We start from the raw sequence: 16,050 nt of genomic DNA, 5'->3' as shown, positions 1-16,050 counted from the left end.
AATCATATCTTTCTGTACAAACTATCCAACATAACACAGATGGTCTGGAAATCACAACAATCATTCACGACTCTCACATGAAAGCAACAAAAAGTAATTCATGACAGATCAAAGCAATAAACTTAATAACACTTGAAAGTTTGAAACTTGAAACTTGGTAACACTTCAGAGTAGATGACTAATTTATGGGTCAAAAATATTGTTTTTGTTTCCATTGGATTGCTCTGCCACCAACCAAAAAGAGAGCTGTTAAGACGAAAAAAAGTATGGATGTTTAAGCATGAAATTGAATCCCAACCATGCCCCAGAAAACCATAGCACATTTGGAGGGATCAAGAGAGAATTATAGAGTGAAAGATTGCTACTTCAGAAAAAGATAGGCGCTTACAAGAGACATGGCGTGTGATGTTGCACTTGCAGCAGAGGAGAAGGGGTTGCTTGCTTCTGTTCTCATGGATTGAGGGTATTATTGCCTTTTCACTAAATTTTCTTATCCTTTCTACATCCAACGATCCAAAATTCGTCTCCAGAACCAGATATCCATTCTACCATTCGATTGGCCGAGCGAGAGAGAAGCTGAAGAGAAAAGATGAGACCAAGCAAAGAACCAAAGAGGCGGAGCCGCCCTTCGTCTCCGCTCAGGGACCGAACAACAGCGCCCTCCTCCGGCTTCGAACGAAGCAGCTCGCCCAAGTCTCGCGCCTCCCGGCTCACATCGCCGGTCTCTCTTCTCAATCGGGACTTGGAAGAGCTTCAAGAGCTCGCGACTTCTTCTAACACCAACCCACGAATATTTCCGTACAATGTGAAGCAGCAATGCTGGGAAAAGGCCGAGAAGATCAGAGGTCGAGACCCAGACCGGTGGCGTCGAGACTCTCTTGGAAACACCGTGTTCCGGAAGCTCGTCGGTTGCCCAGGTTGCCTCTGTCATGATTATGATCACATCGTGCCTTACTCTAAGGTAATTCCTTGTTCTCTCTCAAATTCACCATTTTTATGATTTTTTGTGCTTTTGTTGGCATTGATTCTTTGATTTGTGCTTGGAGTTTTGTGCATTTGGTTCATTATGGTTTTGGCTATTAAGGCTCCGTTTAGGATGCATTTGATATATATCTTTCCTTTTTTGTTTGGTGACTTTCCCATGGAATCGGATTATATCTGTTGGTAGCATTCTGTATAAAAAGCGATGCATTTTTGGAAATGCTTGTGTTGTTGAATTCCATCCATCTAGTAATACTTAAAAGCTGAGTTCTTTTTTCGCTATGTAGTGTGCCATTGTTTATAATGTTAGTTGCCATAATCAAGCATGGTGTGAAACCAGTAGTTGTTTGTGGACGTTATGGACTTTATGGCTGATTTATTGGTTGGAAAATCAGGGATTTGCTTCAATTAGCCTAAATATGCACTTGCATACAACATAAACACATTTTTACTGGAGGTGAGAGACATTAGGATAAGATGAGGTAAAGAACTCAGCTTACCTATGGTGCAAAAGGCATAGAAGGTAAACTAGAGTCTTGTTATAGCAGTTAATTGGTCGGGACTACAATGAGGTGGCAAATGCCATATTTGATTGTGACCATAGACCTAGAGAATGGAAGCTTGGAGATGGCATGCAATAGTGTTGTGGGATTTTTTTTTTTAAATTTAAACCAGATTCTGATAGAATATGGTTAATCATGGTGATATAGATATAGGTAAAGGACTGTCTAGGCCTTTCAGCAACCGTGAGGTACAATACCTTTTGTCTGAGTATTTATACTTGACTATAATACAGGTTTGATGATCCTGTGAATTGTTTACCAATTTGGCTCATGTTAGGCTCAGGTAAATCCAAATGACTGGATTGATAGGGCACTGGAAACATAAGCCTGAATATAAAATGCACTGGCCAAGGCATCAGTTTCCAAAGAGGAGAGCTACTTAGCATGACTTAGCATGTTTTAGGAAGAAGCTCATTCTGCTAGGCATGTTGTGGCAGATATGTGACAAAGTTTAATAACCAACTTGAACGTGTTTTGTCATGCCTATTGTGCTGATTTTGCTTGGAGAGGAACAGTAAACCAGAAAGGAGTTCAGGAAGTGGGCTTATGTGTCATCCCAATTCAATATAATGATCTTGACTGCTGAACATTTATTTCTTTATTTTGTTTCCCCCAGGCCCGTGGCCCCTGTATTGTTTTTGGAGGCTTGTTTGATTGTTTTATCTTTCACATTTCAGGGAGGACAAAGTACGCTTGATAACTGTCAAGTTTTACAGGTATGAACTTCATTCCCCTTGACCTTGGATTATTACATGAATGTTGTATCTTATTTTTGGTTATAATCTCCAGCCAGAGAAACCAAACCACCAGTATATGTAAGCATGCAGTGCATTGGTATGCTATATATCGTGGCCTTTAAAGGCTGCCAAAATACATATGGCTCCACTTAATTCTCAGCTAAGGCTGCTCATCTTCATGTCATTTCCTTTTGATGAAGCACGTACTCTTCATTTGCATCCAAATCATTATTGAAACTGAAGTTCACCTTGCCTGTCTAGTTTTTGTATGCTGATTAAAGAATATAGTCCCGCCGTTTGCTTATAATTGTAGAAGATACATCTTACATTTCTTCATAGTAGAATATTTTCTCTCTCATACTGTAGGCAACAGTCAATCGATCAAAAGGAAACCGGACTGAGTTTTCTAGAGCTGAGCTCATTCAGAAAAGTTCCTACTGTCGGGTTTCAGGTAATCCCAAGAAACCCCAATACGTGTGGAAATCCTTGCAGGGATGAATTCAACTAATTTAGTAGCAAATTAGTGACAGCGTATTCCTTTGAAATGCAGGTCGTGACATGGATCTTATTGAACTGTCAGCCTATGGCAATGTTCGTCATGCACCAAATTCGGGGGGATGCAGAATCCAATAACAATTTAAGGTGTTGTGTAACTTGCTCTAGAATTGATTCTAACATAGAGCGGAAAACTAGCATGGCTAAGTTTTGCCCTCATGGGATGTAAAACATTTGTATCAAGCTTACAGACTGTCATATGTTACCTCTGAATATATGAGAAATTTGGATGGGTATTTTCTTCGTTCTTCCCTTTGGCTATTTTGCGTTGCATGTTGCTATTTTCCACCTACTTATTTTCTCTTCCCTGCCACGTGTAAACAGGGCACACACAACCCTTAATATAAGGAGAAACACTTTCATGAAATAGGGATAATATTGTTTTGTTATTCCTGACCAATAACGCAATAGTACGTAGAATAATTTTTCCATGTGTCATTGTATTATTGACTGGGAATAACAAAACAATGATATTCCCGTTATAAATTTGTTTTTCTGCAGTGCAAGGCATCAGCCCTTGACCTCGATCTAATTAATTAAACTAGTATAGTTTTCAAGAGCATGCGTATGTTTGTGTCACATTCCAACAAATGATGGGACAAGACAAGACTCTCATCTATGGCATGCCAACCTTTAATGTTCAACATTTTAACCTTAGTAGGAATCTCAAATACAAGCCCACATCAAGCAACAACAACAATCATGCTAGCTTACTTGATGTACTGATGTGACGTATATGCAACCATACGTATCAACTTTTTAAAATTGAGCATGCGGCTATTCATTTTTTGTAGGAACTAACTACTCACCTCACCTACGACATCAGTATTTAGCAAGAAATGTCAAAAATGAAAGGAAAGAATTCATGTATAATATTGCAACGTATACACAAAAAAGGGCAAAACGTTTATGTAAACCTAGCATTTATACAAGAATTCATGTATCATTTTGGGTGGTGGGCTCTCTGTACAGCACATTATAGGGCATTTACCCTATCCTTCATTAACTTCTCTTGCATATATGGATATTTAAGAAGGTTTATAGGTTTCATGTTATATAGCCGTCGATTTTTTTTTATAATAATTGCAGCATTTTTCTAGTAACACACACTTTACACAAAAAAGGAGAAAAAGAAAGATGAATTTACCAAAATAGCCAAGCCGGAGACGTATTTCACGCGTACTACTTACATGGCTATCTTGGTAAATTCGAATTCTTCTAAACATAAAGGTAATTTTTGTTTTAACCAGAGAGAAACCAAACCCCAGAAAGTGGAAACCACCATCCGGGGTAGTGAAAATGCTTACCATGACCGCCGTTGGAGTGGTAGCCACCTTGTGTTAATATCCTTTTATAGCTAGCCCTCTGTGATCTGGGGTATAATTACCTGAAGTTAGGAGATGGTTGGAGTTTTGAGGTGTTGTGTGTGTGGTGTGGAATTTGCTAAGGGGGAGGGAGGTGGTTTCGGTTTTATGCTTGAAGAGAGAGAGAGAGAGAGGTAGGGGAGGGGGGGCCGGGGGCGGGGGCTGAGGTTGAATATATAGAAACTTGAGAGTAAAACGGGAACCAAAACAAAGGAGAAGATTCTCATTACGTACTATCAAGCTTTGCCTTGGGGTCTCTATATTCACTTCAGTTGTACAAGAAAATATAGCTCTAGCCCCTCATTGGCTGCTTTAGTGAGTCGTGGTGGATTGCCAACATGGACAACTTGTGTTTCTTTTGTGAGACAAATTTGTCAACGAGCCGTGATTTTTTTAACCATGCCATCTACAAGCAGCAGCAGTTGTTTGTGGCCTTTATGAACTTATAGCTGATTTATTGGTTGGAAAATCGGGGACTTGCTTAAATTAGCCTAAATATGTATTTGCAGACAACATAAACATATTTTTACTGGAGCTGAGAGACATTAGAATAATATTAGGTTTAGGTAAAAGAACTCAGCTTGTTTTCCTATGGTGCAAAAGGCATACAAGGTAAACTGGAGTCTCTTGTTATAGCAGTTAATTGGTCGGGATGCCGATGAGGTTGCAAATGCCATATTAGATGGTGATCATAGACCTAGAGAATGGAAGCTTGGAGTGTTGTGGTATTTCTTTTTTTAATTTAGACCAGATTGTTGTGATACTTGAATGCAATACAGGCTTGATGAGCCCGTGAATGGTAGATATTCCAAATGACTGGATTGAGGGGTGCAGTGCAGTGCAGAGTCATATATTCGTTTTTGGAATCCTAGTTTGGAATGTATAGTGATTTCTACACTTGTTCTGTAGATGATGGGGATCGAGGTCGGGACATTGGTCACCAACACACTCCTGCATCAGGTAGATCAACCCATTCAGATAATCCTAACCATTTGTCTTTCCTCTTGTAGCCAGCAATTAAAATGTATTCTATGGCAATGTTCGTCGTGCACAAGATTCGGGAGGATGTAGAATCCAATAACAATTCGTTCTTCTGTAACTTGCTCAGAGTGTATTCTAACATTAACATAGAATCGAAGACTAGCATTGCTGCATGTCTGTCTGCCCAGTTGGAGTTTCGCGCTCATTGGATATGAAATATTTGTATCAAGCTGACAAACTGTCATCCCTTTCCTCTAGAAAAAGGGCTGAACCTAAAAGGGCTCTACAGTGAAGTAGTGTAAATGGGCTTTACAAGACAATGGACGGCCCATAATCTCCCATCATATGACCTAACTAGTTCCAAAGTTGGAAGTCATAGGAGGAAGAAGAACAGATAGAAGAAGAAAAAAAGTTGCAAGTGGGTCATTTTTCTTGCTTTTCTATGTGAAGTAAAGCATCACATCCGCACTTTCTTCTTTAGTGTTTTTCAATTTTCTTTTCTTTCCTTATACTAGGCATTTCAAATGTTAGAAAAAGTTAAAGAAAGGAGAGGCATACACTTTTGATTTTTGTTATTCTCATTGAAAACTAAACTTTTCCTCCCCTTTTTTCTATTTAGTTATTAATACAAGCAATAATCTAAATCAATCTTCAATCTATATAACGGGGAAGATGATTAATATATACGCGATAGTTTGTTTACTTGGATACTTCATCACGAGGCCTAGACTTACAACTCTTTTATGCACTTGAACCAAGATTCAAGATATACTACGATTCTCACATGTTCTTTCTGTTGCTGTTTCATTAAACACAATCGTTTACGCATTTATAGACAATTAATAATTATTTACGTATGTGTGCATTAATCTAGGTCAGTTAACAGTGTCAATCAGTAGCTTTGAAACTGATTTCGGCTTAGTCAAAATAATTGCAATCTTGTTTCTCTTTCTATGCACTTCGCAGAGGGGATAAGTTATAGTGGGAGGTTGACTCTGACTCCAAAACCAAAAGCTACTTTTCCACGAGCAAAAGTCAGCAGCTCAACTTTAATTAGTAGCACACCTAATCCAATATATTACTTTAATCATGGACAAAGTGGCAAGTTAGAGGTCAAAATCGCTGACCAAACTCATCTTCTACATCAATCTTCAATTCAACCATGGAGATGGAGCCAATGAAAGGCCACACAGAGTTCATTAATTGAGCCAAATGGGACAAGGTAAAACCTCATAACTTGGTGGTGCCATAATGATAATTAACATGCACAGTTTGGGTTGGTTTGCTAAGAATCCACCACCACCGCCGCCATGGTTTAGAAAAGAATAATTCGAGTCATAATATATTTTGCTTAATCTGCTCTTTAAGTTAAGAGATTTGTAATTTAATTAATGGTTAAGAGTATTTACCATTGCACCTGATGAGGTCTTAGGTTCGATTTTTCTTTCCTTCAATATCAATATCGCTTGTATTAAATAATAATAATAAGTCTATTAATTAGTTGATTGAATACTTGAATGAATTGCTTCCATGCTGTTAGGCTCATTATGCATGCTGTGAGAGAGAGAGAGAGAGAGAGAGAGAGAGAGAGAGAGAGAGAGAGAGAGAGAGTTGGGAAAGCCTTTTCCTTTCTTTTTGCTCTTTCCCTGCTATTTGTAGAAACAAGCATGGAACAACTTCATGTTAGTCTGTTAGAGCAGTGGGATGACATGCCTTAACCAAACCCTTTTCTTTTCTTTTCATTTCTGTACAAAGTGGCCTTTATGTCTTATTTGTTAGAAAGATAGATCAATTTCCTCATAGGGCAGGCGACATAACAGGGACTTGGGGAGCCAAGACGTCTGCAAACATACCATTAGCAATATTACCAAATTAGCCATTAGGATGTTGTAATCTCAAAAAAGCTAAACATGTAAGGTTGCGTTCAAGATTTAGTTGACATTCAAATATATATCAGATGGCTAGAGATTTGTGATCCAGAAATTGAACACACTGTCACTATTATTATTATTATCTTCTTTTGTCTCCCCCCAACTGCATTAAAATTAGGTATATGGATGAAATTAGTGGGGCAATTGCTTTCGTGTGGAAAAGGGAAAAAATACCAAAAAAAGGAAAAAAAAGGTAAAAAAGTAAGAGAGAGTGCCAAAAGGGTTTATGGCATTATGTGCATATTTGGGGTCCCATATAACAACTCATCTTTACAAAATATGTGGCCTGTATTTGCTTGTTGCACCAAAATATCTGTGTGTTTTTTGTTGGGTGATTGATTTGAGACACAGATATATTTTTTTATTTATCTGATGTTGATGCATCGAAAGATGTGCTTTACAGAGAAAATTAGGTAGATACATTTCACTAGGTAATCCTAATATCCATATTTTCTTATCAAATGAGAAACATTCCCTATGAGTTTAATCCAATCTCATCAATCATGGGACATATGCTGCAGTGAAATCAGAAAAGCGGCACTGCAGAAAAGGGCAAAAACAAAATAAACAAAAAGAAAGGCATAATTTCTTAGTTTATTTCAGTTTCTATTTCCATGCACGTATGTGACATGATTTTTTTCTAGAGAGACCACAATTTATGAACGCATATTGTGACAATTGATGTGATGAACCTAAACTCTTTGGCCGAATATAAAAAAGTTTTCCAAAAATTTATTCTTACGTATACGTTTTATTTTACTTTTGTTAAGTTTTCGATATAGAACTAACATAGTGTTGGTTTTATTTTTTATGGTTGAACATAATTTGCTTTTTCTGTAAATACTAAAATAGAGAAGAAAACAAGGGAATAAAAGAGAGAAGGATAGTGTCGCCAGTTTTCAACCTAACTTTTGTGCAAGTTGCTGAGGACCTTTGAGGGTGAAAAGGAAAGCACTTGGCCCTCAGGAATTTAATTAAAGTTTATCTAATAAAAGGGGGACCTAAACAAGAGCCAATTTGTTGGTTTGTCGCCATCTCCATTTTAGCCCCACATAGTTCCCTTCTTTATCAGCATCATAATAGCTAGTAACTCATTATCTAAGGTATGACTGATGCTTCCTTGGCACTATGCAAGCAGTGCACGAAGGCATTTTTAGTTTTCTCAGAAGAAAAATCTTCAAGTTTCACCTTTTGTGACCTGCAGTCTCGGATTTTAAGAATGTGTTTCTTGGTTTTAGACAGATGACCTGCAATTTAGGTTTCTTGGTTTTCGACAGATGATCTGCAATTTAGGTCTAGAACAAGAACAAGACTGCCTCTGTATCATGTCAAAGAAACTTTTGGTATTTGAATAAAGAACCAAAGAGAATGGAAGGAAAAGATCTTTTCTCCAATTCTATCATAGTATTTCACAAATACAAAGATATGTACAAGAACATAAACATAGGAAACTAAGTACATTTGTGCTTAGTGTTACAAAAAGGCAACAATATTTGCCACTAGAGCTTTATCCTACATTAGTTCCCCTACCACACCGAGGAACCTAGGGAGTAAAGAGTGCCCCTCCATTTCTACCTCCTGGTTTCGACCAGCTCAACCAAAATGGCCTAGCTGGATGGGGTTAGCTGTCAAAACTCATACAAGATGGGTTGAACTCAACCTAACTCTTCCAGCTTTTATAAAAAAATCGTCCATCATGGCCAACTACTTCATGAGCTCTCTTGAAAATTGAGGGATCTAGACAAGGCTGCTGGGTTTGCTCGTAAGGCCGGAGAGGTTTCAGGGCCATTTTTCTTTTGATCACTTTTTGATTGGAAGGCCTTAAACAGCCCTCCCCCGCTGATGGAATCGTTCTTGATCCCAAGTGTTGCCCATATTGAACTCTTTGCAGCTTCACTTGGATCATCAATTCTTAATGTTTTTGGAACCAAAACACGACCACTTTTCTGTTTTGATGGTTCTTCTTTCTCCAAACTCTCTGGTTTTAGAATGTCCCCATCCCTTGAATGCTTCCCCAACGTTGGAGAATTTGAACCAGAGCTAGGGGACTTTTGGTTTGGAGAAGCAGGTTGTGGACCAAACCAAGGAACGTTCCAAGTGCCAGGGACACCACAGTTCCAATAAGGTGCAGGACAAAATGACAACGGAAAACCTGGAGGGCAAAAGGCCGGTGGGGGAACTGCTGAATTCCATGGATAAGGCCAAGGAACACCCGGAAGACAAGGAATTTGTGAAGAGAAGCCATTGACATTCTGCAACTGTGGTTTTGAAACTGTTGCAGAAGATGCCCTTGAGCTATCATCACCATTTTCTCTACCTTTGCAAGGAGTTGGAATAACCCGTTCTTCGCTTTTATGAAAGCCATTTTGAGTACCATTCAAAACCTTTTTATCTGCAAGATTTAAAACAGAAGCCATGGAATCACAAATGGGGGCATCCACTCCGAAGCTGAGGACTCTGCCACTGCTTTTCAATGCAGGATGGTGAGCTCCATTTGGAGCATCAATTTGAGCTGCTTGTAGAGCCTCAGAAATGGTGATGTGGCGATAATGTGAGGCAGAGTTCTTGTTTTTGCGACGTCCCGCTCCCACAGGCACATTCCTCATGGTACCGCCTGCAGTCCAGTATCTTTGACAGGCTTTGCAGAAATGCCGTGGTTGGTTGACGTTGTAATTGTTGTAGTAACAAAATTTAGTGTCCATGCTATTGCAGCGGGGGCATGGAAGTATCTTGTCAGGCTTCTTCAGGGTTTTCTCTTGCGAGTTGGTTGCTTCAGTATTCTCAGTCTTGGCAGTGTTTGATTTTGGACTTTCTTCATTCATAGAGGGTGGCATTGGGTTCACATTAGAATCTGATAATATGCCCATGTTTGTTGGGTCTTCAGTGTTTGGAGGACCATCATCTTGATCCATGCTCTCAGGGGATTTTCTTGATGGTGGATCCTGAAATTTTCACAATTAGCTTTAGGAACAAGTATTGCAAAATAAACTTGAATCATTATATAAGTAATCAGTGTGATGACAGCTTCAAACAAAATCAAGCAACAAGAAATATTGTAAATTTATATGTTTACAAGGAGTTTTCTTCATCTTTCAATGAAAAGCAATAATCTTTGCCTCCTTTTTTGTTAAAATTATAAGTTTGGTTGTACTATAGTTTCATTGACACAATCAAATCTATTGAAACTTCTACCCAATTAGAGAATTCAATCACTCTGTTACATGAAGTCCCAGATACGTAGAAAATTATTACCACGAAGACTAGAAATTTAATGAAAATAACAGATTTAGAAAATCAACAGGAAACACCCTTTCATATTGAGAGAAAAATAAATTAAACGACACAGATGAAGACTATTGACTCTGAAAGATATCAAGCAGCATGAACAGTTTCACAGTTTTAAATCTACAAACAAACTTTCAAAAAAATTAATTAGCTACTGGCATATGTAAGTTGAATTTAGGTAACCAAAAAAGAAAAGTAACATAAGTGATCAAATTTTATACTTTCCAAAGGCTGGTCTGAAATTCATTGACTGACAATCGTTTCATTGGTAACAAATTTGAAGGAAACAAGCCTCTAAGGCGAAAAAAAATTGCTTTTCCAATTCTCAAATGACCAATAAAGGTTCAAAATTTCCACTTTCTTTTCCTGGTTAGTTTCATCTTCTAGACATAAAAGTTAATCATCCCCGTTTTAAATAGGATCAGAAAATCAAACAAAATAGAACTAAGAATCAAACAAACATCTCAAAACCCCAAATCCGACTCCCTCGAAATAAAAAAGGGGAAAAACCAACAAGATTGTCATAGCTCATAACCACCAAATGTAAAGTGAAATAAAAAAAATAAACTTGTCTCAGCATTTTAACAAAAGGGTCCAAATAAACAAGTTCCACAAGACCTTCTCTCTCAGTGTAAAAACTGTACCTGCTCTGTCTCTGCCTCTTCTTCTTCTTCATCTTCTTCGTCCTCTTCTTCTGATTCTACATCTACTTCTTTCTCTTCAGGCTGAGTGAAGCCCAGGTCCTCGATGTCCGCGGGCAGGGGAATCTTCTTCCCGAAGAGCTTGATCGCAGGGTCCTTAGTTTCCAGCATTTTCTCGGCAGCCAAACAGTGTTGAAAAAACGCGCGAGTATTTTTGTTGAGAGGTTTTCTGGGGTGTCTTGAGTGGTGGTGTCTCGGTTGGCATTGGGCGTAGTAAAACGTCGTCTACGATTTTAATCCGTTTAAACTAAAGGTGGGTGCCACGTCAGAACGTGGGTATGATTCTCAGCCACAACTTCTTGTGGCCTCCAGATTTTCCTTTGTCAAATTGCATCCGGATTCTCTCTTTCTGATGCATGGAAATTCGGTGCTACCCAAACATATATATCTTCTATCTTTTTTTATGATAACTTGACTTCCATGGTGACCCAAAAATCGCTCGAATGATTTAAACGGACTAAAGCCAAATTAGTTAAGATGTCTTCGAGTTTGAATTCTTTTCTTTTCTTTTTTTTATTTTATAACTGAGATTAGTTTAAAACAAATTATTGATTGTATCAACAGTTGAAAAAATCCAATTTCAATATATTTTTATTATAGTTATATTCATAGAGGAGAATTTAAATATCGGACTTCGAGTCCAGTTAATGAAATTCTTATATATATATATATATATATATATATAACTTTGAGTGTATAGACAATTACTCTTAACGAATTTAAACAATTTAGTCAAATTTTACATTAAAAAGTGTGTAATATTGGATCAAATTTAATTGTATTTGTTTTAACTCTTACATATTTCTCATAGGAAAATTGTTAAATCGAACCAACCCACTATATTTATTTTAATTTAAACCCTATATTCTTGGGGATCAAAAGTTTATCTGTATCTATTCAAGAACGGAACCAGAAATTTTTCAATGGGTGGGCTAGCTAAAGTTGTTATAGTTTAAAAACTAATGACCAATTTTCGTTTGGGTACTTACTATTTCTGTAGTTTTTCTAGAAATATATTAAAGTACAGATTGGGATAAAATAGTAAAAGGTTGAGAGTTAAAATCATGAGTGTTTATTAAGAGATTATTTTATTAATTGAGCAAACAAATTAAATATAATATGATTATATGACTACAAAAATTGAGTAGACAATGTTTTACAAAACTACATTTGAGTGAGCAACTAAGTTTTTATAAGATGAATAACATTAAAATATATGTAATATATTTTAATTTTATAAAAAGGCTACCTGGGCTAGAGCCCATGGTAGACCTCTACCTAATTCCGCCAATGCGTCTATTAACGTGTTACATAGTTATTGGACAAGCTTGTGTTGCTAAGAATATATTTTGGGATTTCGCTTTTGATATTGAATTCTAATTTTTTATGTACAAGAACCATTCACATATATACACTTCTATGACACATAGCTTGCACAATATAATATCCTTGAACAATCGTTCATTTAATTACTACATGTCTAAATCATTTGAAACCAATGCCAAAGGTTAAAGGTGCATATTCTTCTAATAAAAACATTTTTTTTTTTACTAGATATGGAAAATGTTATTAGTTCCAACTTCTGTTCTCAATATTTTCTTCGCGTAACTCTATTTATCATGCATCACTTGCTACGTATTCTATTACAGTTATGTTGTGTTTATTTGAAATTTATGTCAACTAACATATAGTTTAATATTTGTTCTTTTATACAAGTAATATTGGAGAAAAATAAATTGAACCAGCATATTAAGTGCGTATTATTAATCACTTGAGCTACAAAATCTTTGTTATAATTGTATCTTTTTAATTTGCCGTGTATGAAGACTCTAAACTAACTCAATTTGTTTTCTAATTATGCCTATTTCAGATCAAAAATATTTTGAATCGAGTGGTAAGTAAAAATACTCTCATTTCGAATCGAGTCATAGAATACAATCTTAATTTCAGATTTCAGATTAGAAAAATATTTGTTGCCACATCAGCTGCAGACACTTTGCAATAGGGTCCCACCCAAAAAGCTCAAAGTTTGTTTTTTTTATAGAAAAGAATCAAAAGATTAAAAGCCTGCAAAGTCTGTACATAAGCTCCCGTAGATAAGGAACCCGTGTCATAGTGGAGGACACGCGTAGAGCATCCACAATTTGTATACTTCACGCGTAGACCATACTAATACACGTGGGGATAAAATAAAAAGTTGATGAGCATAACTTTTCCGTCTTTCGGTGTAATGGTCAAATGGTTTTGATTAGGTTAATCAAATACATGAGATATGGATTAAACTATTGATTAAACAAGTAATTTGGAAGTTAAAGTTGTGGGGCAGCCCCGTGGACGGTTAAGGATTTTGCTAATTAACATGTTTTTCAATTAGGAGCTCATGCCACAATTTGATTTGGACAGGATTAATAAACAAAAAATTAGATTAGGATGAGATTAGGATGGAAATTTGAGAAGAAGTTTCCTAATTATAATTAAAGTAAGCTTGCTTTGAAATACCAGCAAATGATTAGGCTGCAAGTGCTTGTTAATCATCTTTAAAATTCATGGAGGCCACTTGTCAATGCCATTGAAGTTTGAAACTTGAAACTTGAAAATGATTGTAATATGGGCTTTGACCGAAGCGCAAGCAACACCAAGCCCATTGAAAGCTTTGCATTAGGGTTTCAGAAACCCAAGTCATAAAGCACATGACAAACTTCCTGTGAGGCTGGCCCATTACTGCCCTAATTTATGTATGAACTGAATCTTGATTCAGACCCAATAGAGAAAAAAGAACTCCTGGCCCGAGAAACTCATTCGCCTATCACGGATTCATGTAACCTTTCTCTTTATCTCTCCCATCACGTGAGTTTTTTCTACATATTGGTAGCCGAGAATTAAACAAGTGCATATAGACGCATATATTATATATGTATTGTGGTCTCATATATGGAGGGAAAGATGAGCAAGTTGCTCATATGCAATGAAAAGTTTGACTAAGTTGGGTGCGTTCATACACTCAGAGCATGAATGAATACACAGGATCCCATCTGAAAGGGTTGACTTAAAAAGTCATAATGCAGCATGCAAAGTAGCAGAAAGTAAAGTATGGACCTTGCCTTTCTTGCTTTATCTTTTTTACTTTCTCATCCCATTTCGGATATTTAGGCTTTTGTGGTTCACAATTGAAACTAGTTAATTAATTTAATCACCTTTTGGAATTGGCTGTTACATCAGCTACTTTGCTTCATTGTCAACACCTGGGTTTTACAGCCATATCACTCTGTTTGTCTGTAACCATATGAAGTGCAATGACTCACCAAACAATGGAGGAGCAAATGCAACTTAATTGGTGGTTTATAAAGTCAAAACAGTTAAACTAAAAGCAGGACAGGTAGGTACCAATATGTCTGCTGAAGTAAAACAAAGTTGCCTGCTAAAACTGATTGTGTTTCCAACCTTAATTATCATCCGGCCATATCATCATGTCTTCTTTCTGCCAATTAAAAAAAAAAAAAACAGACACAAAATATAATTATAGGCCAGGGATATTTATCTTCTACAAACTTTATTCAACCAAGTCATACTTGCAGTGCAGAAAACTGCTGCCACATTTGGTGGCTGCTGTTTGTTTTTCCAACTCTCTAGTTGGTATGCCACTCAAATTGAATCACAAAAAATGAATGTTAAGTGCCTAGTTGCTTTTTCAGTTTCTTCTCGGAAATTCATTGAATATGTCCTTGAGCTCCAATGATGATGATTTCCACTGAACCTTCTAACCTACAAGTTAGTGCATGAGCTCAAGTTTTGCCACAACATCATTCTTGTGTCACCCTCCACTTGCATTATAGTGTGTCCCCTTCTTTTCTCTCACCACCATTTTCACTTAAAATATCATTTTCGTGGCATCCCCACCTGAACCTCACTGCATTTGGGCTAATTTCCACTTCCACTTCCACATTTATGGTTCACACTTTGTCTTGCAAAACGCTTCTGTTGTTTTACCTTTTTGACTTTAACCACTATCATATCATATCATATCACATCATTGCTTTTTCCCAAGACGCAACAAACACAAACAAGGTCTGGACAGCTTTGTTGGTGAATTGTATAAATTGGGTTGTGCTGGCTATATCAGAATTAACATTCAGTTTTGCATATAGAACTTGCCCTTTTGAAGACTGCTACAGAAGATGGCATTGGCAGGCACTCTCCTTCATCTGCTTGTGATCTTCTTGGGGTTTTCTCAACTTATTATCTGCTTGAATGCCGTCCCAGTTACAAGTAAGATTTTAACAACTTTCTACTTCTTAATCCTTCTTCTTCTTCTTATTATTATTCTCCTTCTAAATCTGAATTAATTTTTGTACCCAATATGCAGGAATTGGAAGTCTTCAGGTTCATCAAATTGCAGGAAATAACGAACTGGTATGACCTACCGTAAAGCTGATTGCCAGAATTTATATACTCTCTATATTTTAATGAAACTTTGCATGAGACTTACATTGATGGGACTTAGAACAGGTAACCACAGAGAATAATTTTTATGAGCAAACTATTACTGAAAGAATGGATGTGGAGCTTCATGACTACCCGGGATCTGGAGCCAACAACCGCCACACTCCAAAGCCGCAATTTGGAAGATGTGTGGATTGCTAGTTTTCTCCTGCTACTATTGGTTTTAGCATTTACAATGTAATGTTATATATGGACTATTGTATACAAGAATTTTGTTCTTAGATCATTCATCATTTGAGTTTATTATTAGGGCTAGGCCTCTAGGAGTAGATGCTTGAAATATAATATATATATATATATATACATACATATATATATATGTAATATATGTATATTGGCCACAATATGCAGCTTATTAACTTGGAGATATCAATTTGGAGACCTCTTGTTTATTTAAGAGAGACATAAAGAGTTATATTATCATCATTATGGGTGACAATTATGTGTGAGTG

At 36.9% G+C, this 16,050-nt stretch overlaps 3 protein-coding genes across 4 annotated transcripts; 2 read left to right on the top strand and 1 right to left on the bottom strand.

The window, feature by feature from the left end:
- Positions 1-420: 420 nt before the first annotated feature.
- Positions 421-3,085, top strand: LOC117626880. Of its 2 annotated transcripts, XM_034358668.1 has the most exons (5): positions 421-961; positions 2,222-2,260; positions 2,334-2,359; positions 2,648-2,732; positions 2,832-3,085. In XM_034358668.1, exons 1-5 carry the CDS (start codon positions 590-592, stop codon positions 3,003-3,005), a joined length of 696 nt encoding a protein of 231 aa, XP_034214559.1. In that variant the 5' UTR covers positions 421-589; the 3' UTR covers positions 3,006-3,085. The 2 variants fall into 2 exon arrangements, with proteins under 2 accessions (XP_034214559.1, XP_034214560.1); XM_034358669.1 differs by lacking the exon at positions 2,334-2,359 and having other exon boundaries at positions 431-961; positions 2,832-3,084.
- A 5,396-nt stretch (positions 3,086-8,481) lies between these two features.
- LOC117629212 (cyclic dof factor 3) lies at positions 8,482-11,349 on the bottom strand. The gene is made up of 2 exons (XM_034361724.1): positions 11,042-11,349; positions 8,482-10,054 (listed from the first exon to the last, which is right to left on the bottom strand). Exons 1-2 carry the CDS (start codon positions 11,207-11,209, stop codon positions 8,822-8,824), a joined length of 1,401 nt encoding a protein of 466 aa, XP_034217615.1. The 5' UTR covers positions 11,210-11,349; the 3' UTR covers positions 8,482-8,821.
- A 3,830-nt stretch (positions 11,350-15,179) lies between these two features.
- On the top strand, positions 15,180-15,943 carry LOC117628648. The gene is made up of 3 exons (XM_034361140.1): positions 15,180-15,364; positions 15,462-15,508; positions 15,605-15,943. The coding sequence occupies exons 1-3, from the start codon at positions 15,274-15,276 to the stop codon at positions 15,737-15,739; spliced, it is 273 nt and encodes a 90-aa protein (XP_034217031.1). The 5' UTR covers positions 15,180-15,273; the 3' UTR covers positions 15,740-15,943.
- Positions 15,944-16,050: the final 107 nt, after the last annotated feature.

The sequence above is a fragment of the Prunus dulcis genome, chromosome 5, assembly GCF_902201215.1.
Source record: "Prunus dulcis chromosome 5, ALMONDv2, whole genome shotgun sequence".
NCBI classification, from domain to species: domain Eukaryota; kingdom Viridiplantae; phylum Streptophyta; class Magnoliopsida; order Rosales; family Rosaceae; genus Prunus; species Prunus dulcis.
This window is presented reverse-complemented; position numbering and strand designations above follow the sequence as displayed.